General features: G+C 47.5%; 1 protein-coding gene and 1 pseudogene across 1 annotated transcript in view; one reads left to right on the top strand and one right to left on the bottom strand.

The window, feature by feature from the left end:
* Positions 1-22072, top strand: part of LOC113407833 (zinc finger protein 883-like) — a 119996-nt gene that overhangs the window by 6420 nt on the left and 91504 nt on the right. Inside the window, exons 2-3 of the mRNA XM_026658312.2 lie at positions 4328-4441; positions 4797-6062. Of these exons, the coding sequence (XP_026514097.2) occupies positions 4328-4441; positions 4797-6062 (1380 nt within the window). The remainder of the gene's footprint in view (positions 1-4327; positions 4442-4796; positions 6063-22072) is intronic.
* Positions 2344-2469, bottom strand: LOC113407836 (annotated as a pseudogene).

Here is a 22072-nt window from a genome sequence, read left to right as displayed (position 1 = left end):
TCACAACAGGAAATTCCATTAAGAGTAATAGGCATCTCCCATGGTTCATTGTCAGTTAAATGTTCTTTTGATGGGCCACTCCATTTGAATAGTCCCTTCAAGATGTGCTGGCTAACTACCTTGTGGGCATTACCCCAGAAGCAAACATTTGAAATCCAAGTATAGAGCCAATACTTATAACTTCAAATACAAAAAGGATACATGCATCCAGATAGCATAATCATAACCAGTAAATCACAACCTTTCCACAGACATCTTATATGCCACATTTTGTACAAGATTTGTTGCAAATATATAACAGTGGTTGCAACAATGGTCTATATAGTCATATTTTAATCAGATAATGTCACAAGAATATTGTGATTCTTAGTGTAAAGGATCATCTATCACAGTGCTTGAGGAGTACATACTTGATAGTTGGTGACATCTAATTATAGAACATAAGAAGATAAGAATGGCCATACTGGGTCAGACCAAAGGTCCATCTAGCCCAGTATCCTGTCTTCTGACAGTGACCAATGCCAGGTGCTTAGGAGGGAATGAACAGAACAAGTAATCCTCAAGTGACCCATTCCCTGTTGCCCACTCTCAGTCTCTGGCAAACAGAGGCCATTGATGGACCTATCCTCCATGAAATTATCAAGTTCTTTTTTGAACCCTGTTATAGTTTTGGCCTTCACACCATCCTCTGGCAAAGAGTTCCACAGGTTGACTGTGAGTTGTGTGAACAAATACTTCCTTTTGTTTGTTTTAAAGCTGCTGCCTCTATCATGTCACTCTGCAGACAACCTGTTTGGGGTTTGTGCACTGTTTGTAACACCACATATGTGAGCCAGTCCAGACATCTTGACAACAGCCTTCCCTATGCATCCACACAGCTAAAACTCTTCCCTGGGCTCACATCCTCTCCTTTCTCAGTTATTGCAAAATCCTTTTCTCTGATCTTGACAAATGCAACCTTGCCCTGCTCATCTGCATTCAGAAGTAATAAACTACCTCCTCAGTCCTGACCTTTGAGGAAAGGTTGAAGGAATTGGACATGTTTAGTGTTGAGAAACTGGGGGGGGGGGAGGTACCTGAGAACACTCTCCAAATATGGAGAGGACTGTTACAAAGAGGATGGAGACCAGTTGTTTTCCATGTTCACTGATGGTTGGAGAAGAAGTGATTGGCTTGATCTGCAGCAAGGGAAATTTAAGTTGGATATTAGGAAACACTTCCTAACTGTCAGAATAGGTAATGTGACAAAGTTCCTCCTCTACCTTGGTGGGTCCTGCGCTTATTGGCGGATTTGCTCGCTTCACAGATTCACCCCGTGGGTCAGGAAACAGTCCAGAGACCTTCCCCTCTGGTAGAAGCTATAGTCCAGGCCAATTCCTCCTGTGTTTGATCAGGAGTTGGGAGGTATGGGGGGAACCCAGGCCCACCCTCTACTCCAGGTTCCAGCCCAGGGCCCTGTGGACTGCAGCTGTTTAGAGTGCCTCCTGGTACAGTTGCACAACACCTACAACTCCCTGGGCTACTTCCCCATGGCCTCCTCCCAACACCTTCTTTGTCCTCACCACCGGACCTTCCTCCTGATAACGCTTGTACTTCTCAGTGCTCCAGCAGTATTGCCTACTCACTCTCAGCTTCTTGCACACCTCTTGCTCCAAGTTCCTCTCCCTGGCTCCCCCTGGCTTGACTGGAGTGAGCCCTTTTATAGCATCAGAGGGGCCTTAATTAGAGTCAGGTGCTTAACTGCCTCTCCTGACTCTTAGCAGGTTAATTGGAGTAAGGTGGTCTATTAGCCTGGAGCAGCCCCTGCTCTGGTCGCTCAGGGAACAGAAAACTACTTATCCAGTGGCCAGTATATCTCCCTTTTGCTACTCTGCTGTTCCGGGTCTATCACAGTAAGTACTGGAATAGGTTACCAACAGAGGTTGTGGAATCCCGATCATTGGCGGTTTTTAACAACACATTAGATAAACACCTGTCATGAATGGTATACTTATGTTTGATCCTGTCTCAGGGAAGGACTTGATAACCTCTTGAGGTCCTTTCCAGTCCTATATTTTATGATCCATTTGTGATGTTATTGACATAAACGGTGACCGTATAGAATATCAGGGTTGGAAGGGACCTCAGAAGGTCATCTAGTCCAACCCTCTGCTCAGAGCAGGACCAATCCCCAGACAGATTTTTGTTCCAGATCCCTAAATGGCTCCCTCAAGGATTGAACTCACAACCCTAGGTTTAGCAGGCCAATGCTCATACCACTGAGCTATCCCTCCCCCGAAAAACCAAGGAGACACGCCACTGCTCTGTTCAAATAACAAAGTCCAACCACAATTCTGCTTTCTTTCCACAACAATAGGTAACAGCCTCACAAAATTGGGTAGAAACTCATAAATGTTCCTCTCCAGGGAAATATTTAGTTTAAAAAAAAAAGGCAAAAGATTTATACGATCTGAAGAGAATGCTCATTGTTGCAACCAGGGTCCTATGGTTGCACCAGGTCTTGTACAGAGGAGGTCAAGTGGGGTGTCTATGGAAAGGTTGTAGTTTGCTGGTTATGATTATGCTGTCTGTATGTGTCAGTGAAGCATTTGGTCAGCTTCTTGAGAAAGGACTATTCTCAGTAAGTGTCCAATCGAGAAACACTTAAATGACAATGGACTTTGGGAGATGCCAATTCACATCTGAGCTTTCCTGGGAACGTTCAAACTAACATGTAAACAATGGTGTCAGGCTGCAAAAAGCTGAATCATTCATGGACATGTGACTTGCCCAGGTGGCTACCAACTCCATCTTATTGCTGTGATTTTGCACAAGAGAACAAAGGGGTTTCTGCTCACAAGTGAGAGAATATAAAAGGCCCTGGAAACCTCTCCATTTTGTCTTAAGCTGGCTTAAGAGATGGCCTCTCCACCCCAAAAAGATGCCTGACAGAAACTGGAACAAAGGACAGTAACTATGGGAGTGTGAGTGATTGCTGGACCCAGACTAGGAAGGAGTCCAGTCTGTGAAAGAAGCTTATTGGGAAGTCTCTGGGGGTGAGATTTCATCTGTAATCAGTTCTTAATGTATTAGGCTTAGACTTGTGTGTTTTGTTTTATTTTGCTTGGCAACTTACTTTGTTCTGTCTGTCATTACTTGGAACCACTTAAATCCTACCTGTTATACTTAATAAAATCACCTTTTTTTATTAATTAACCCAGAGTAAGTGATTAATACCTGGGGGAGCAAACAGCTGTGCATATCTCTCTATCAGTGTTATAGAGGGCGGACAATTTATGAGTTTACCCTGTATAAGCTTTATACAGAGTAAAATGGATATATTTCAGGTTTGGATCCCATTGGGAACTGGGTCTCTGGGTGCTGGAGATGGGAGTACTTTCTAAGCTGTTTTCAGTTAAGTCTGCAGCTTTGGGCGCGTGGGTCAGACCCTGAGTCTGTGTTGCAACAGATTAGCATATCTGGCTCAAGAAGGCAGGGTTCTGAAGTCCCAAGCTGGCAGGGAAAACGGGCTCAGAGGTAGTCTCAGCACATCAGGTGGCAGTCCCAAGGGGGTTTCTGTGACCCAACCCGTCACACCATTATCCTAGCCCTTTGCTTTGACCATATCTTCTTTCTTTCTTAAAAAATATGTATGACTCAGCTTCCCCTCACATTTTGCTTTGTTACCCACTGAGTGTGAAGGAATTAATTCCTTCTGTGGGACAGGGGAAGTAATTGCTATTGGAGAAAGGTAGGCCTCTCCATGTTGGCATGGATATTCTGTCAGGAATTGTCCACATAGGAAAAGAGTGCCCTGGAGAAACAATGGAAGACAGACAGACTCTATACTGTAATGACTGTGAGGAAGGAAAACAGAACATGGGAACAGAGCAGGACTACAACTTGGGACAGAGGGACTAGGCTATAAACAGGCTGTGCTTTTTAAGTTTGCTACTGCCCAGGGAGAAAGAAACAGAGACGAAATTGAGGAGTTTTTGGAAAAGCTGGGCAGATGACTTTGACAACATGAACTTTAAGTTAAGTTTTGCTTTATCAGGCTAACCTGAGAATCCTTCCATCCTGTATTCTAGTTGTCTAATAAATGCCGGCTTGTTTTGAAAAAAAAACTGTTAGGTTTTGTTGCAAATGCCTACTGGTTTCATCACCTTCTAAAGAGGTAAAGTCACTACCAGGAGTCTGAAATCATTTGGACTCACTGGAGAGCCATGATGAGGAAAACAGGTGCTGCCATCCAAAGGTCTGGAGCTGGTGGGCTTGCCCTCGGAGGACTATAAGCCTACGTGAAAGGGGACGGTCCCAGAGAGACTGTTTTATTTCTCTTCACCAGGGTTTCCAATTTCCAAACCTGACATGATGTCCCAGCTGGAACGAAGAAAAGAGCCATGGGTCCCAGATCTCCAGGGATCTGAGGAAAGAAAGATGCGGAGAAATGCCTTCACAGGTGAGGAATTATTAAACTAATTCAAATACCATCAGTGCCCAAAGCTGTGATATCCCACAAAAACCTTATGAGTTCTCTGAGTTCAGGATTGTCCCCAGCAGGTGCCAGAACCTCATAGCAGATATCGCTCATGGCTTCCTACCCACCCTGACTGACACCAGGGAGTAGTTTCCCCCATTTCCCACTGAGTGTTTGGATGGAATGTGGAGGCAGAATCGATCCCCTCCTCTCCACTCTGGGAAAGGTATTTGGGGAAATTCAGCTCATGATTTTTATTTTCCTTCTCTCCAACACTTACTTTGGTTTACTGTCCCCTTCTCCATCCCTATTTTTGAGGTTTCTCTCTTTATACCAGCAGGTGATGGGATGATGGGTAAGAACGCAGATCAGAATCCTCACGAGAAAGATGCTGCACAAGTGGAAGCATGTGGAGCATCATCACGAAGATCCAAAGGGAATGTGTCCAGGAGTCATGAGCAGGGTAAAGCCTGTGACAGGCAGCACAGGCCAGAGAAGCAGCAGGGAAATGAACTACAGGAGAAAGTTGGTAAATCCATTAATAGTCAGGGAACTCAAAAGGACCTCAAGGAAACCACCACTCAGCAGAGAATCCTCAAGGGGAAGAGGAAAAATACATGCAGTGAATGTGGGAAAAACTTCAGTTACCACTCAGGCCTTATTAGACATGAGATAATCCACACAAAAGAGAGACCCTATGCGTGCTGTGAGTGTGGGAAAAGCTTCAATCAGACCTCAGCCCTTATTAGACATCAGCAAAAACACAGAGGACAGAGACCATATGAATGCTGTGAGTGTGGTAAAAACTTCCCTGACAGCTCAACCCTTATTAAACATCAGAGAATCCACACAGGGGAGAGACCTTATGGATGCTGTGAGTGCGGGAAAAGCTTTTCTCAGAGCTCAGCCTTTATTACACATCAGAGAATCCACACTGGGGAAAGACACTATAAATGCTGTGAGTGTGGGAAAAGTTTCACTCAGAGCTCTGCCCTTATTACACATCAGAGACTTCACACTGGAGAAAGACCTTATGAATGTTGTGAGTGTGGAAAAAACTTCACCGACAGCTCCGCCCTTATTAAACATCAGAGAATCCACACAAAGGAGAGACCCTATGAGTGCTGTGAGTGTGGGAAAAGCTTTACTCAGAGCTCAGACCTTACTACGCATCAGAGAATCCACACAGGAGAGAGGCCCTATGAGTGCTCTGAGTGTGGGAAAAGCTTCACTCAGAGCTCAGACCTTACTACACATCAGAGAATCCACACTGGGGAGAGCCCTTATGAATGCTGTGAGTGTGGGAAAGGGTTTACTCAGCGCTCAGCCCTTATTACCCATCAGAGAATCCACACGGGAGAGAGACCCTATGACTGTTGTGAGTGCGGGAAAAAATTCACTGACTGTTCAGCCCTTCTTAAACATCAGAGAATCCACACAGGGGAGAGACCCTATGAGTGCTGTGAATGTGGGAAAAGCTTCACTCAGAGCTCAGCCCTTATTACACATAAGAGACTTCACACAGGAGAGAGACCCTATGTATGCTCTGAGTGTGGGAAAAACTTCACTCGGAGCTCCGCCCTTATCTATCATCAGAGAATCCGTAAGGGAGACAAACACCATAAAAACCTTGTCTAGGGATGTCAAAAGATTTTTGTATTAGTTAATACTTTTGCTAATTCCCACATAGTGACCTTTAAGGTTGTTTGCACAATTTGCTTCACCATCATCTCTCAATTCCCCCAGGTGAGTTGCCCACTTTTGCCTTTTGCAGCTCATCCTTCTATGGGGTGGATCCTGTGGTTCTTTCTATCATCTCCATTGTCCTATGAGTCATGGAAGTGTGTGTCCTTTACCAGGAATGTCTATGAGCCCGAGGTGGAGGAGATCGTTGTGACCTTATGTAGCTACATTGGGATAGAATCTACCTGGGTCTCATCACTGTGGAGTTAGTGAGAATTAGCGATCATGATGTAAATACACAACTATTCTTTCAGTAAACAAATAGCTCATGTATAGTGGCCAGAGATAGCAAACATGTTTCCTCATGACCTGACCTAAACTCCATCACTTTTCTTAGTCTAAACTAATTTGGAGCATCTCAATTATACTGTTCCTCCCACTGTAAAGTTACTCTTAGAGACACCAAGTTCCCCTCTGGGGACAGATTGTCTCAGTTGCAGTTATTCTCAAGTGGCTTTGTGCTGTGCAAAACAGCAGTTATTCTTTGTACTCTTATCCTCACTTAAAATATATTTGAATATAATGAAGAGCAGGAACATGGGGACACGGGCACACACATACACACACAAGTGTCATTTCAACCTCTGCAACAGTGGAAGGATAAGGGGTGACTCAGAGGGAGCCCCTGCTTCCCCATCACCCCAGAACTGTTACCTTCAGTCTGAGCCATGCAAATTTTATCTTCTTCATATTCTACCCCTCTACCTCCCAAAAAATCAGGTAATGCAGTATTTTCAGCTCTCTGTGCTAGGGAATGATGCTGTGATTTATTTGATTTAAATCAGATACATGGGGGCAGGAGATGAAAGTGTCACAGATACGGAAGGGGAATTCAAATGGGTCCCAAACACAGTGTGATCAATCAGAGTTTTAATCCCAGTTTCCGTCTATTGACAAAGCCACTTATGGGCAGGTTGGCTGTGGTTTCCCCTCCTCCCCCCATTATGATGATGCTAAAACTTTTGTAAGTAACACAACTCAAGAATGAGACAGCGCTGAGTAAAGCAGGTTTAAATGGACCAGCGGAGAACGGGATGGGAGAATCTCTTGTCCCTGATTCTCAGTCATCAGAAGTAACCTGCTTTGGAATTTCACTTCACCTGAAAATCACAGTGTCTTGTATCTCTCTCTGATCTGGGTTTTCTATCTTTCCTGAAGGCTGTTTGGTCATATAACTGGATGTTAATTTTGTTTCACAGAATGTACCTCAGATTTATTGGGGACTTTGAGACAAATGAGACTTGCTAATGTCATCATGTCTTAATTGCATTTTGCTTGCTCCTTGCCTTTCTTCTTGACATGGAGAAAGTTCAAATGCAGTTCAGTCAACAGGAGAAGACTTTCCAATCTACTGGACATGCTAACAAAGAAACAGTAGTGTTTTTAAATCTCCCCTCAGAAATGGTGACCAACAGCATGGTCCAAACTGTCCTACTAACTGAAGTAACTGCCTGCGATCACAGTGGTGTTCAGTTGTTTAGGTTAATATTGTCTCAGATGATCCACAGTAAGTGACTAGTGATGAGGCAAAATGCCCATGTTTTTGTTTCCCAAAGAATCTGTAATCCTGGCCCTACAGGAAATTACTCCTGAAGATATCCCCTAGCTAATCCTATAATCTGTGAAATGCTACTCTTAATGATACAGATGTGGAGAAATAGATATGACGTTTTTTGTAGGTGCATTAAATGTGTTTAAAATAAGTTCAGTATTGAATGTGAGATAGCCGCAGGAAATAACTATTTTCAAATAGAAACCCCATCTCTGGTAGTTTACAGAGAGTCTGACCCAGACCTGTATCTAGTTCCTAATTTAGACTAGCGCCACCACATTAAAGAAATAAACTGGGCATGTTTGGGGAAGCCATTCCTCACTTACACCGCTGACATTCTGCAAGGTTTGGTAAGGGATTCTCCACTGGAGAAGTGCAAATTTACCATAAGCAAGGCCAAGAATTATGCAAGAACTTGAATAGAAATAATAGGCACATAGTTGTTGGTTTTCACCCCTGAAAAGGAATCTGTGGTGAACTATGGCCCAGGTAAAACTGGTTTTGGAACACCACTCCCTAGTTCAGTAGCACTGATTACAATCCCAAAGGATGCCACGGTTAGATTGGGAAGAATTATCCTTTGCTATTTCAATCCAAAGTTTCATGAGGCAAAGAGAGAGAGTTCTTCATAGGACATTCCTTCCCCATGGATCCCAAACTGGCTGCCTGAGTGGGTAATAAGGACTTTCAGGCTTTAGAAATGATGGCCACCAGTAAGGCAATGAATGTGTCAGTCTCCAATTTCAGACTTCCGGATAAACGCATGTTGAGTCGTGATTCTATGGTTTTGTGTCTGATGCTATGGCTACACAATAAAGCAGATGTTGGCGCAGCTGCACCAATGTAGCTGCGCTGGTGTAGCGCTGCTATTACAGATGCTCTCAGCCAATGGGAGAGATCTTTCCCATCGGACTTTATTAGTCCAGCCCCTGCAAGCAGCGGTGGCTATGTTGGCAGGAGAAGCTCTCCTGCTGATGTAGCGCTATCTACACAGGGGTTTAGGGCTGGTAACAACATTGCTCAGCGGTGTGGATTTTTCACACCCCCGAGCAATATAGTTATACCAATAAATGTCTTTAGTGTAGACCAGACCTTAGTTTTCTCTTTTGTTTAATGAGTTAACATCACTTCTCTACTTCCACCTACTTTGAAATATTAAAAAATGTGAAAAGAGAGGTATTTTTCCTCATGATGCCTACATTCCCACTTAGGAGACCCCTTCCACCAACACATATGGCAGAAGATCCAGAGCTAAAGGAATCACAGAAGTGGGAGGCACCTACACTGGGACAAACCACAACTTGATCCTGGGGTTCAGTTGTTGGCAATGGGGATTAAAAGAAAACTATCATATATGATAAGATTTTCTGATCTTTGAATATGTTATTGTTACCAATGAAAATAAAATTATAGGTGAAGTTATTGGTTAAAGAGTAAGAGACTAATTATGTGATCATCTGAATGAGAAACAGATAGCCACTGTACCTCCACTGATTATTTCATGAACTCTTGTAACACAAATAAAAAAACAATAAATGAGATGTGTCCATGCAATACCAATGCAAACTGCATACTTACCAGAGGTTCCTTGCCATGCACCACGCTCGCCCATGCTGGAGTGTTGGAACTGGATGGACTGCTCCAAGGTTACAAACAGCTCCTGGCTCGCCACGACAATGGATTCCCCCACTTGCCTGTCCCCCATTCTCATCCTCCTCTTCCTTGTCCAAAACTTCCTCCCCAGGGTTGCCTGTGGTGGCTTGTGATTCTGACTCCTCCAATATATCCCCAGGGCTCTTAGGGAAGGGGGTGTCACTGCAGAGGATAGCATGCAGCTCCTTGTAAAAGCAGCATGTCTGCAGTGCTGCATCAGAGTGACTGCTTGCCTCCCTTGCCTTCTGGTATGCCTGCTGCAATTCCTTGATGTTCACGCAGCACTGCTGCGGGTCCCCCTTGTACTCTTCTCCCCCATGCCCCGAGCAATCTGCCAGAAGCAAACATTTGAAATCCAGGTATAGAGCCAATACTTATAACTTCAAATACAAAAAGGATACATGCATCCAGATAGCATAATCATAACCAGTAAATCACAACCTTTCCACAGACATCTTATATGCCACATTTTGTACAAGATTTGTTGCAAATATATAACAGTGGTTGCAACAATGGTCTATATAGTCATATTTTAATCAGATAATGTCACAGGAATATTGTGATTCTTAGTGCAAAGGATCATCTATCACAGTGCTTGAGGAGTACATACTTGATAGTTGGTGACATCTAATTATAGAACATAAGAAGATAAGAATGGCCATACTGGGTCAGACCAGAGGTCCATCTAGCCCAGTATCCTGTCTTCTGACAGTGACCAATGCCAGGTGCTTAGGAGGGAATGAACAGAACAAGTAATCGTCAAGTGACCCATTCCCTGTTGCCCACTCTCAGTCTCTGGCAAACAGAGGCCATTGATGGACCTATCTTCCATGAAATTATCAAGTTCTTTTTTGAACCTTGTTATAGTTTTGGCCTTCACACCATCCTCTGGCAAAGAGTTCCACAGGTTGACTGTGAGTTGTGTGAATAAATACTTCCTTTTGTTTGTTTTACAGCTGCTGCCTCTATCTATGGCTTGATCAAAGCTTTGCCTGTACAGCCTCTTCTCTCAACAGACCCAGGAGTTCCACCACCTCCTCTGTACTCCAGGCTGGACATGTTTGAAGCATGTAGCTCTCATGCTCAGGTGGACAGTTGCCAAGTGAGCGCTCCACACTGAGCAAACAGGAAATGGAAATTCAAAAAAAATTGCAGTCCTTCAACAGGGGAGGGGCTTATTCCTGTGTACCTGGCTGCTGGGAAGCGGAGTTCAAAATGGTGACCAGAGCAGTCACAGTGGGGCATTGTGGGACACCTCCTGGAGGCCACTTCAGTTGACGTAAGCAACACAGTGTCTACAGTGGTGCTGCATCAACTTAACTACATCAACTTAAGCCCTATGCCTCTCATGGAGTTGGCATTTAAAGTCAATGTAGTCGGCAAGTGACATCAGTGGGAAGGACACTGTAGTGTAGATGCGACATTATTAGGTTGACGTAAGCTGCCCTCTGTCATCTTAACTCTGTAGACTGAGCCTGAGCGTCCCAGTTCTTTTGTTTGCAAAGCAAAGATGTCACAATGGTCAGGAGATGTCTCAATTTAAGATGGTGATGTGTGAATAATGGTAGTTTTTCTGATTTTTTTTCAAATAGCTATTTGTATGGCTGCTGAGGCCCCTTTTCTTTTTGAGGAGACCTGCTGTTAGAACACAGCTGTTTAACTGGGACAGAGTTTGGGTGCTGGGTGCAGGCTCCGGGCTGGGGCAGGGGGTAGATGTGCAGGAGGTGGTGCAGGTTGCAGGCTCTGGGATGCAGTTTGAGTGCAGGTTCTGGGTTGGGGGTGGGGTTGCAGACTCTGGAACGGAGTTTGGGTGCTGAGTGCAGGCTCCGGGCTGGGGCACTGGCTGGGGGTTCAGGAGGGGTGAGGGGTGTAGGGGCCGGGAGGTAGTTTGGGTGAGGGCTCTGGGAGGGAGATTGGGGGCAGGAGGGGTTGGGTGAGAAAGGGGTGGGGGTGCAGGCTCTGGGAAGGGGTGTGTGTGTGTGTGTGGCGCTTACCTGGGGCTCCTAGGCAGGGTGTGCCAGGGGGCCTCCATGCGCTGCTACTGCCCTGCAGCTTCCTTTTGGCCGCAGGGGCACTTTGGGCAGGACACAGGCCCACCCCACCCAGGGGCTGCAGGGAGGAGCCAGCAGCCATGTGGAGCAAGCAGGCAGGAAACCACTCAGCCCCGTGCACTGCTGGTGGTGAGTGGGGTCCCCAGGCCATTTTAAATTACTCGGGGGATGTGCAGGGCTGGGGCACCCAGGGGAAGAAGGTGGGGCCAAGGGAGAGACCCGGCCTCCAACACTACTGGATCCTGGCCCCGGGCCAGTAATATTCCTGGTGCCCAGGCAACACGGGCCCATAGAACTTGCCGCCCGTGCAAGTAGGTCAACCAATCGGGCTGCCTCCTAGGCCAAGCTGCAGCCCAGCTTCAGGACTCAGAGGAAATGGAGCTCGCATCCCTACCTACAGGACTCCAGGCATGGCCAGCCTTCTGGATCAAACGTCCCCTCTTGCACTGAAGTCACAACAGCTAGCAGGCAAAAGACAGGCTCCCATGTCATTTGAGAGAGCAAGACAAAGCCTTGGAACACTCAGTAGTGTTAGGTGGTAGAAGAGCTGTCCCAAGGTCCCACCAAGACTTGAACTCAGATTACAGGATGTAAAGCCCTGAGTGCTCACCCTTACACCATGGGACCAGTAGAAATAATCTTGGATTCTTCTGACTTCCAGTGCAGAAGAGCCTGGGTGGACAGTTTTTTCCCTCCCCTGCTCAAGGCCTCTCTGGCCAGCCCTGCATTTGCTCAACATGCAGTGGTTTGTTGTAGACCCAGAGGCCTTTCTTCCTCCAGACTGTGAGGCCAATGGGCATGTGAGGAAGTTGGCCCTTCAGTCCCAGGCAGCAAATGGCCCTTCCTAGGAAAGGCCAAGTCCTGAAAAGAAATTAGTAATAGCAAGGAGTACTGAAGAGCTGTCTCTTGAAGGATGTCACAGGGGGAAATAAATAAACCTGCCCAGGGACTTGACCCCTGGACCTTCAGATTAAAAGTCTGATGTTCTACCAACAACTGCTCCCACTTGCCATAGTAAAACCCTTTGCCTGCCCTCAATTAGAGACCAGCAGGAGAGAGTCAAGGCCCATCCAGGTCCCAGATCCCAGCCCACACCCGCCTCCATTCTGCTGCTGACTAACAGTATTTTTCCCCCATGGCCAACCGTTTAAGGGCCACAGAAACCCGGTTAGCCATTGCTGAGGGTAACTGCCTTCGTCGCTGAAGATGCTCCTCACAGGTGGGAATTCTCCAGAAACTCATAGCATTGAATGTGAGATAAATAACTTAATGGAGATATCCCATCTCCTAGAACTGGAAGGGACCTTGAAAGGTCATCAAGTCCAGCCCCCTGCCTTCACTAGCAGGACTAGGAGATCTGGATTCTGGCTGATTTCTGGGGTCCCCTTTGTCCACTTCCTCCCCCCATCCTAGCACCTCTCAACCTGGTGACTTCCCTTGTGGTAAAAGTTCTGTATATGGACTGCAAACGGCAACTCTGCCTAGGGGTCCCACTGTGGTAACACCAGGATCCCTGACACCGCCAGCCAGATGATGGAGACACAGCCAGGCCATTAGCTTCTCCACCCGCTGCTCTCACTGAAGGGTTTTGTCTCAATTCAGGGCCACAAAAGAGGAGGAATCACAACCCTAATTCACTTTACTTCAGAATCCCAGTCACTCTTCCTTGGCAGGGAGTGGGCAGGAAACTGACAGACCTCCCAGATGTGAACTCCCAATTACTGAGGGACTTTGGAAGAAGGACCCCCCAATCTGGGAGTCTTAGGGGCCTCTGAGAGCTGTACAGAGATCTGAGACATCACAAGAACCATCCCACCCCCCAGCATCTTTGCCCCTCACTATATGCTCCATACCCTCAGCAGGGCAGCCCCAAGCTGAACTGGCTCTGGAAGCTGAACTTCACTCTCACCCAAGAGCTCCTGGCCTCTTTCCACAGGAATTGTTATTATTAGGGCTGTCAATTAATCGCAGTTAACTCAAGCGATTAACTCAAAACAAATTAACTCAATTAAAAAAATGAATCGCAATTCATCGCAGTTTTAATCACACTGTTAAAGAATAATAGAATACCAATTTAAATGTATTTTTGGATATTCTTCTGCATTTTCAAATATATTGATTTCAATTACAACACAGAATACAAAGTGTACACTGCTCACATTATTATTTGTTATTACAAATATTTGCACTGTAAAATGATAAACAAAATAAATAGTATTTTTCAGTTCACCTCATACAAGTGCAATCTCTTTATCATGAAAGTGAAACTTACAAATGTACGATTTTTTTGTTACATAACTGCACTCAAAATGAAAATAATGTAAAACTTTAGAGCCTACAAGTCTACTCAGTCCTACTTCTTGTTCAGCCAATCGCTAAGACAAACAAGTTTGTTTACATTTATGAGAGATAATGTCACCCGCTTCTTATTTACAATGTCACCTGAAAGTGAGAACAGGCATCCACATGGCACTTTTGTAGTCAGCGTTGCAAGGAATTTATGTGCCAGATATGTTAAAACATTCGTATGCCCCTACATGCTTCAACCACCATCCAGAGGACATGATTCCTTGCTGATGATACTCATTAACAAAATAATGTGTTAATTAAATTTGTGACTGAACTCCTTGGGGGAGAATTGTATGCCTCCTGTTCCTTGGTTTTACCCACCTTCTGCCATATATTTTGTGTTATAGCAGTCTTAGATGGCAACCCAGCATAGAATATTAGGGTTGGAAGGGACCTCAGGAGGTCATCTAGTCCAACCCCCTGCTCAAAGCAGGGCCAACCCCCAACTATTTTTTTTACCCCAGATCCTTTAATGGCCCCCTCAAAGATTGAGCTCACAAGCCTGGATTTAGCAGGCCAATGCTCAAACCCCTGAGCTATCCCTTCCCCTCCCAAGTGTTGTCTGATTTAAGAACACTTTCATCAAAGATACGACAAAACGCAAATAAGGTACTAATATGAGATTTCTAAAGATAGCTACAGCACTGGACCCAAGGTTTAAGCATCTGAAGTGCCTTCCAAAATCTGACAGGGATGAGGTGTGGAACATGCTGTCAGAAGTGTTAAAAGAGAAACACTCTGATTCAGAAACTACAGAACCTGAACCACCAAAAAAGAAAATCAACCTTCTTTTGGTGGCATCTGACTTAGAGGATGAAAATAAATGTGCATTGGTCCACACTGCTGTGGATCATTATTGAGCGGAACCTGTCATTGGCATTGGTAGTGTAGCAGGGCTGTCTTTATGATTTATGGGGCCCTACGCAGTATTATTAAACTGGTGCCCCTATGTCCAACTTGCTCTTAGCAACACAAACATAAGCTTACAGTATTGGAAAGCTTGCCACGTGCACATTATTAAAAACAGTTTAATTGTGCTGCCTTCACCCCAACCTCTGCACAGTGCCACCTTCACCCCAACGCCTGCACTTCCCCCCACCTGTGCCCCCAAACCGAGCCCTGCACTGCCAGCATGCCCTGCCACACCTCCCCAGTATCCCACGCTCCCTTATGCCCAGCAACTCCCATGCCCAGTGGCCCCTCACCCAGAGATCTCCACCACAGACCCTGCCCAGTGCTCCTCTCACAGCCCCCCCAACTGCCCAGCACCCCATATTCCTGAGGGAATTCAGCACCAAAAAATTAAATTCGGTGCACAATATTTTAAAATTCTGCAAATTTTGTCAATAAATAAATGTGGAGGCTCCAGCATGGCAGTGGGGAGCACAGGCCACTGGCTGCATGGAGGTGGGAGATCACCCTGCAGCCTTCCCCCTCCCCAGCTAGGATAGGGACTTGGCAGTGAGATACCGCTGTGTGCATAGGCACCGACTTTGTGGGTTCTCTGGGGCCAGAGCACCCACGGAAAAAAATTGGTGGGTGCTGAGCACCCACCGGCAGCTCCCCGTGGCCCCGCCCCACCCCCCTGCTCCAACTCACTTCCGCCGTGAGCGCGCCGCCGCATCCTGCTTCTCCTCCCTCCCAGCCCTTGCGCCGCAACAGAGTTGATTCGCGGGGCAGGCAGGGAGGGGGGAGGAGGCGGGGCCGGGGCGGGGATTTGGGGATGGGATCCAATAGGGGCAGGGAGGGGGCAGAGTTAGGGCCAGGACTTTGGGGGTGGGGTTGGAATGGGGGCAGGGCCAGGGGCCAGGAGTGGGGTGGGGTGGGGTGGGGGCGGGGCGGGGGGGAACAGGCACCCACCGGTGCCGGAGAAAGTTGGTGCCGCTGGCTGTGTGTATGTGAAAAGGCCACAGGGAAACATTTTGCATGATGGCTGGGATGTCAGCCATGACACAAAATCCATTTGAATGACAAAAAAGAAATAGCTGATAGCAATGGCTGAATCCAGCCCTCATCGAGACCCTTGCCTGCCACTGCTCTGGGCCATCAACTCCCAAATGGCCTTTCCTTCTTCCTAAAATAGACCATTTCTCTCTAATCCTGACAAGTGAAGAGGTGCTTGAGATGTGCAGTTTAATAAGAAAAGAAATTGTATTTCGGCACCAGTCTTTTTTTTCTGCCCTGATTTATACACCTGGTTGCCACACACGGCTCAGTGGGTATAACTCAGCATGCAGTTTCAACAATGCTTCAACAGTGGGGCTGGAGCCATGAGCAGCCAAGTCTCATTTGAACAGTGGCTCTTGTTTTGGATTATTTAAGGCCATTTTTAAAGGTCTTTCCCACGGGTGAGGAAGAAAGTGCTGCATTCTTGAAAGGACCTTTAAAATCCCACTCAACTCTGCACTGTTTAGAACTCTCCCTCGTTCAAAATGCTCCAGCTTGAGAGACAGCCCTGAAGATACTTGGATCCACAAGAAAAAAAATCACGTCCTTTTCCCCTAAATAAAAGGTTTCAGCTACTCCAGCCTTGTCAAATGCGAGTCCATCTTCCTCCCCAGCTAAGAGGTCACTCCCTCCCTTGCATTCTGCAGCCCTGATTCCTGCTTTTCTGCTCCAGGTACGTCCCCCTCCTCCCATTGTTTTAGTGTCAGTTTCCTCCTGTTGAGACTGGAATATTGTGAGTGGGCAGGAAAAGCAAACGCCACCTTCTTTTATTTTCCTTTAACTTTCCCTCCTCTCCAGCCTGGTTGTGTGTGTGCCTCTCCCTCCTCCCAACCCGCTGCTACTGATCCTGGCTGGGGAAGGGAGGAGAGGAAAGGTGACAGTCCAAAGGGGATCCTTGGTTCCTGGGTTTAAACTTCAGAGAAGAGGGAGGTGGAGTGAAAAGCAGACTAGGAGAGAGATTGCAGGTAGTTGCCAGCAGGGCAGGACATGCGGGCAGAAAAGGGGAGAGGTGTAGGTACAGTGGGGGGCTTCTCGGAACAGCTACTCTCCCCTGGGACCACCAGCCTGCTCCCCAGGAGGCCCTAACTCATTTTCTGCTCACTCACTGTGCCAGACAAAGAACCCCCCCCCCCTGCTCTTTTCTCTTCCCAGCCCAACTCCCCCAGCAATCCCCAGCCTGGTTCCTCCTCTGCCCCCCCCGCTCCCTGAAGTCCCATGCCCAGCTCTACCCCCGAGCTCAGCTCCCCCCTCTCTTCCCAGCTTCCAGGTATCCCCCCTCCGCTCTGTTCCCAGCCTTGCCTGGCCCAGCTCCCCCCAGCCTGGTTCCTCCTCCATCCTCCCAGCTTCCCAAAGTCCCGTGCCCAGCTCTACCTCCCCTCTCTTCCCAGCCTCCAGGTATCCCCACCTGCTCTCTTCCCGGCCTTGCCTGGCCCCGCCCCTGCCTGGCCCAGCTCCCCCTGCTCACTCACATATAAACTCTCGCTCCTGGCCCCGAGCCATAGCCCTCAGCCAGCCAGATGAAGAGTCAGTGGGCGAAGGGGAGGGACCAGGGGGTTGGGTCGTGGAGAAGCCTGCTGGTCCAGTGCAGCGGAGGGGCTGGAGAGGAGTCCATGCAGCAGCACCCAGCGAATTAGGGTGGTGTCCCAAATTTTTGGGTGGCCTACGCACCTGTGTATGCTGTGTATGCCTAAGGATGGCCCTGCCTGCCAAGGGCTCCCTTGCTGAAACTGCAGCTGGTTCTGCTGGTGCCCTGTGGCTTGCCCTCATTCATCCAGGAACAAGCCTAAGGCTAGCTGTAAATAATCCTGTCCAACCAAGTCTGGCAACCACCATCATGGATCCAGAAGTCCTCACACCTTCTGGGTAAGAAAACAAGCCACCAGAAAGTGGTCCATAGTCTCAAGTCATGCCAGAGCCTGACAAAGCACCCATGGACAACCTTTGCCCTGCACATGCTGGCCGTGCACATTTGCATGGATGGACAGCTTCGCATGAATGATGTGCCACCACACAACTCAGTACTTAAAGGGCACCCATGCCATTTTCAAATACATTAAGGCTCTTGTCAGTAAGATATGGGGACAGATGCTCACCTTAAGAGGAACCTCACTAAAATTGGCCTGTTTCACCCAGTGGTACATTGTCCTCCGTATGGACTGAGCCGAAGTGGGGCCTCACTGCTGTGGCCGAAGCTGCTGTGAGGGCGGCCACTGTTGTGGCTGAAACCAGGGAAGGCATTATTGGTGGACTTTGTGCTCCGTAGCACTGGTTATCACTATATTATTGTGTATGATCCCCAGTTAAGATGTGAAAGGAAAGATCTATGGAAGGAACTGGCTCCCTTTCTCTGGACCTCATGGTGTTTGGTGTTGGGGGGGATTTTAATTGTGTCAGCAGGCCTGAACACAGCTGGTCCTGTTTTCCTGACTATCAGAGGAAACTCTTTTACGATGAGTACTACCTGGCGGAGGTCTGTAGCGAGGTCGGTTTAGAGGACGTCTTTCTCTGTAGTGGAACCAGCGGCAGGCAATATGTAGCCTCCTATTCCTCTGATCCGAGCTCACACCAGCCACAGATGGGGTACACCTTTCTGTGGGGACAGGCCAGGAGTCGCATTGACCTGATTTACATGAAAGAGAGCATGTCGACAGCCCAGTGCAGAGTAATGCCAATGGACTTTTTGGATCATGCAGCTCTCACCATGTGCCTCAATGTGGGCAATTCTCTGGCCCATGGCAGAGGATATTGGAAGCTGAACAACCAGAGCTTGCAAGATAAAGGGGTGGTGCAGCGAAGCCTAGTAGTGTTGGCAGAATGGGAAAGCATCAGAGGGTTCTATGTCAACCAGGGGGATTGGTGGAAGTCAGTGAAGGGAGGAGTTGTTGACTTTGTTCCGGTGGCCAGGCAAACACCGCAACATTAAAGAATACCAACAGTGCCAAGTCCTCCAGTGTCACCTGTGGAATTTCTACAAAACCATCCAGTGAGGGGAGCCAGTCAACATGTGACTGTATGACAGTATCAAGCGACAGCTGGCCGAGTTCTGGGAGATGAGGCTGCAGTGAGCCTGATTTGAGCGGGACCACCAACTGAAGTGAAGGGCAGTCTCCCTAGACATTTTTGCGGCCTGCAGAGAACAGAGACAAAGCAGGAGGATCTGGGGACTCAGGGCGAGACTCGCGGATCCAGTAGTGCAGGACAACAGTCGAATGCTGGCGGTCATGGAGGCTGATTATGGGGAGCTGTTCCAGGACTGGGACATCGCTCAGCAGGTGCAGGAGCAATTTCTCTCCTTATCTGGGGACTGATCACAGCTGCTGTCAGGAGCTGACCAGAGGAGTTTGCTGGAGCCCATGTGGGAATGTGAGGTGAGGGAAGCAATTTTGTCCTTGAAGACCGGTACATCTCCTGTCCCAGACGGCCTGCCCCCAGAACTCTACTGGGAACTACTGGAGCCTCTGACACCAGTGTTGATGAACATCTTCAACAGCTCTCTGCACCACTAGGCACTGAGTCCATCACAATATGATGCTATGCAGGTATTGCTGTACAAGATGGGAGACCTGACTGACATTCGAAACAGGAGGCCCATTGCTCTGTTTAATACTGACTACAAGATCTTGGCCTGAGTACTCAAGAGGAGGCTGGGAGGGGTAGCAGACCAACTGGTGCCTTGTAGCCAATCCAATGCGGTATGAGGTCGGACAGTTGCAGACTCTCTATGCAGCATGCGGGAGCTCTGCGAATGTACATGCCTGAAGTAGTGGGAAGGTTACTTGTTGGCTCTGGATCAATCCAAGGCCTTCGACTGAGTCAACCTGAACTATTTCTGGTGAGTGCTCTAACAGTATGAAGTTCTGGGGGACTTTATCGGATGGCTGCAAGTGCTGTAGAAACAGGCCTCAGTCTGCCTGTTGGTGAACAGTTAGCTAGGGAACAAAATCCCTATGCACACAGGCATATGACAGGGCTCACCTCATCCCAATACTGTGTTGCCCAGGACAGCAGTGTGGGAGCTGACCTTGTCTGTGAAGACAGAGGCAAAAAAAGCATTGAGTACTTCAGCTTTTTCCACATCATCTGTCATTAGGTTGCCTCCCTCATTCATTAAGGTCCCACACTTTCCCTGACATTTTCCTCATTACTAACATACCTCAAGAAACCCTTCTCTTTACCCATCACATCCCTTGCTAGCTGCAACTTTAGTTGTGTTTTGGCCTTCCTGATTACACCCCTGCATGCTCGAGCAATATTTTTATACTCCTCCCTAGTCACCTGTCCAAGTTTTCACTTTTTGTAAGCTTCCTTTTTGTGTTTAAACTCACCAAAGATTTCACTGTTAAGCCAAGCTGGTCGCCTGCCATATTTGCTATTCTTTCTGCACATTGGGATGGTTTGTTCCTGCACCCTCAATAAAACTTCTTTAAAATACAGCCCACTTTCCTGGACTCCTTTCCCCCTCATATTAGCCTCCCAAGGGATCCTGCCCATCAGTTCCTTAAGGGAGTCAAAGTCTGCTTTTCTGAAGTCTGGGGTCCGTATTTTGCTACTCTCCTCTTTCTTTTTGAGGATCCTGAACTCAACCATCTCATGGTCGCTGCTACCCAGGTTGCTGCCCTCTTCTACTTCCCCTACCAATTCTTCCCAGTTTGTAAGCAGCAGTTGAAGAGAAGAACGGCCCCTGGTTGGTTCCTCCTGTAGTTGCAACAGGAAGTTGTCCCCAACACTCTCCAAAAACTTCCTGGAGACTGGAAACTATAGACCACTTTCTGGTAGCTTGTTTTTTTACCCAGTAGGTGTGGGAACTTCTGGCTACATGATGGCTTTTGCCAGACTTAGTTGGACAGGATTATTTTCAGCTAGCCTTAGATTTGTTTGTAGTGCCAAAAGTAATCTCGTGTTGCTTCTTTCCATGGCACACAGCAGATCAGGCAACTCTGATTCCTGTTCAGTTTGGGAGCGCCAGGAAGGTGCATGACACACTCATCTTCAGGAACACTGGCCTGATATACTTCATGACCAGCCATAATGTGTTCATAACAGTGACCACAACAGTAGAGAGCAGTGCAGGATCCGTCCTTTCAGACAAAGATGGAAGGCACACATTAAATAGGAGGTCGTTAAAAATATTGTGAAATGCAGTCAGAAGCCGTAGAATGATGGGACGGAAAAAACTGCATCATGGGATGTTAAACACACACCCATGATGCACTGTGATCCATTCTGCTTTCCTACAACTCTTAGCTGTAGAAGGTGGCAACTTCACAAGTAGCACAGTGGAATAGCTACCCACAGTGCACTGCTCTCACTGTCGATGCTAGAACACCAAGTGTGGACACACTCTACCAACAGAAGGATTGTAGTGTGAACACGCACTCTGATTCCTATTCAGATTGGTAGTTCATGATTAACTGCATTACCATCCATGATGTGTTAATAACAGTGACCATACTAGTAGAGAGCAGTGTGGGGTCCGCCCTTTCACACTGATATGCCATGAAAAGCAGTCAGAAGACCATGGAATGCTGGGACAGAAAATAATGCATAATGGGACATTGAGACAGCACCCATGATGTGCTATGATACACTCCACCTTCCCACAACTCCTAGTAGCAGAAGGTGGCAAGTCACTGGCATAAGTACCCACAGTAACAGGAGCCAACTTTCAGCTTTTCTCAACCCCCGCTCAGCCCCATCCCCACTCCACCCATTCCCCCAAGATCCCACCCTCGCTCTGCCTCTTCCTGTCCCACTCCGCCCCCTTTCTGAGGCTCTGCCCATGCCCACTTCTTCCCACCCTTGCTCCTCCCCTGAGCATACCCCACCCTCTCTGCCTCTTCCCACTCCTTCCCACAGTGCCTCCTGCTCACCACCAAACAGCTGCTTCGTGGAGGGTGGGAGGCACTGGGGTAGAGGGGGAGGAGCTGATCAGTGGGGTCTGCCAAACAGCTGATTGACAGGTGGCTGGTGGATACTGAGTATCCACTATTTTTTCCCGTGGGTGCTTCCGCCCTAGAGCACCCACGGAGTTGGCGCCTATCCCCACTGTGCACTGCTCTTACTGTCAATGGTAGAGCACCAAGTTTGGATGCACTCTGCCAACAGAGGGGGCGTTGTGTGAACATGCAATAGTGATAAACTTATAGTGCTTTTTGATCATTGACATAAATTTTGATGAAAAAGCTCTGAAGGGGAGACAAGATCTTAGAGTTCTTTAGATTCTGGAAATATGCTATTGAGTGACTTCCATGTGTGGATTTGACAGGTGATTAACATAGATACATATTGGGACACTTCTTGGAGTGCACAGGCTAGTAG

Source organism: Terrapene carolina, unplaced genomic scaffold (assembly GCF_002925995.2).
Source record: "Terrapene carolina triunguis isolate 2854851 unplaced genomic scaffold, T_m_triunguis-2.0 Scaffold425, whole genome shotgun sequence".
In the NCBI taxonomy this organism is placed as follows: domain Eukaryota; kingdom Metazoa; phylum Chordata; order Testudines; family Emydidae; genus Terrapene; species Terrapene triunguis.
Note: the sequence above shows the minus strand (reverse complement) of the source record. Positions and strands in the feature narration are given on the sequence as shown.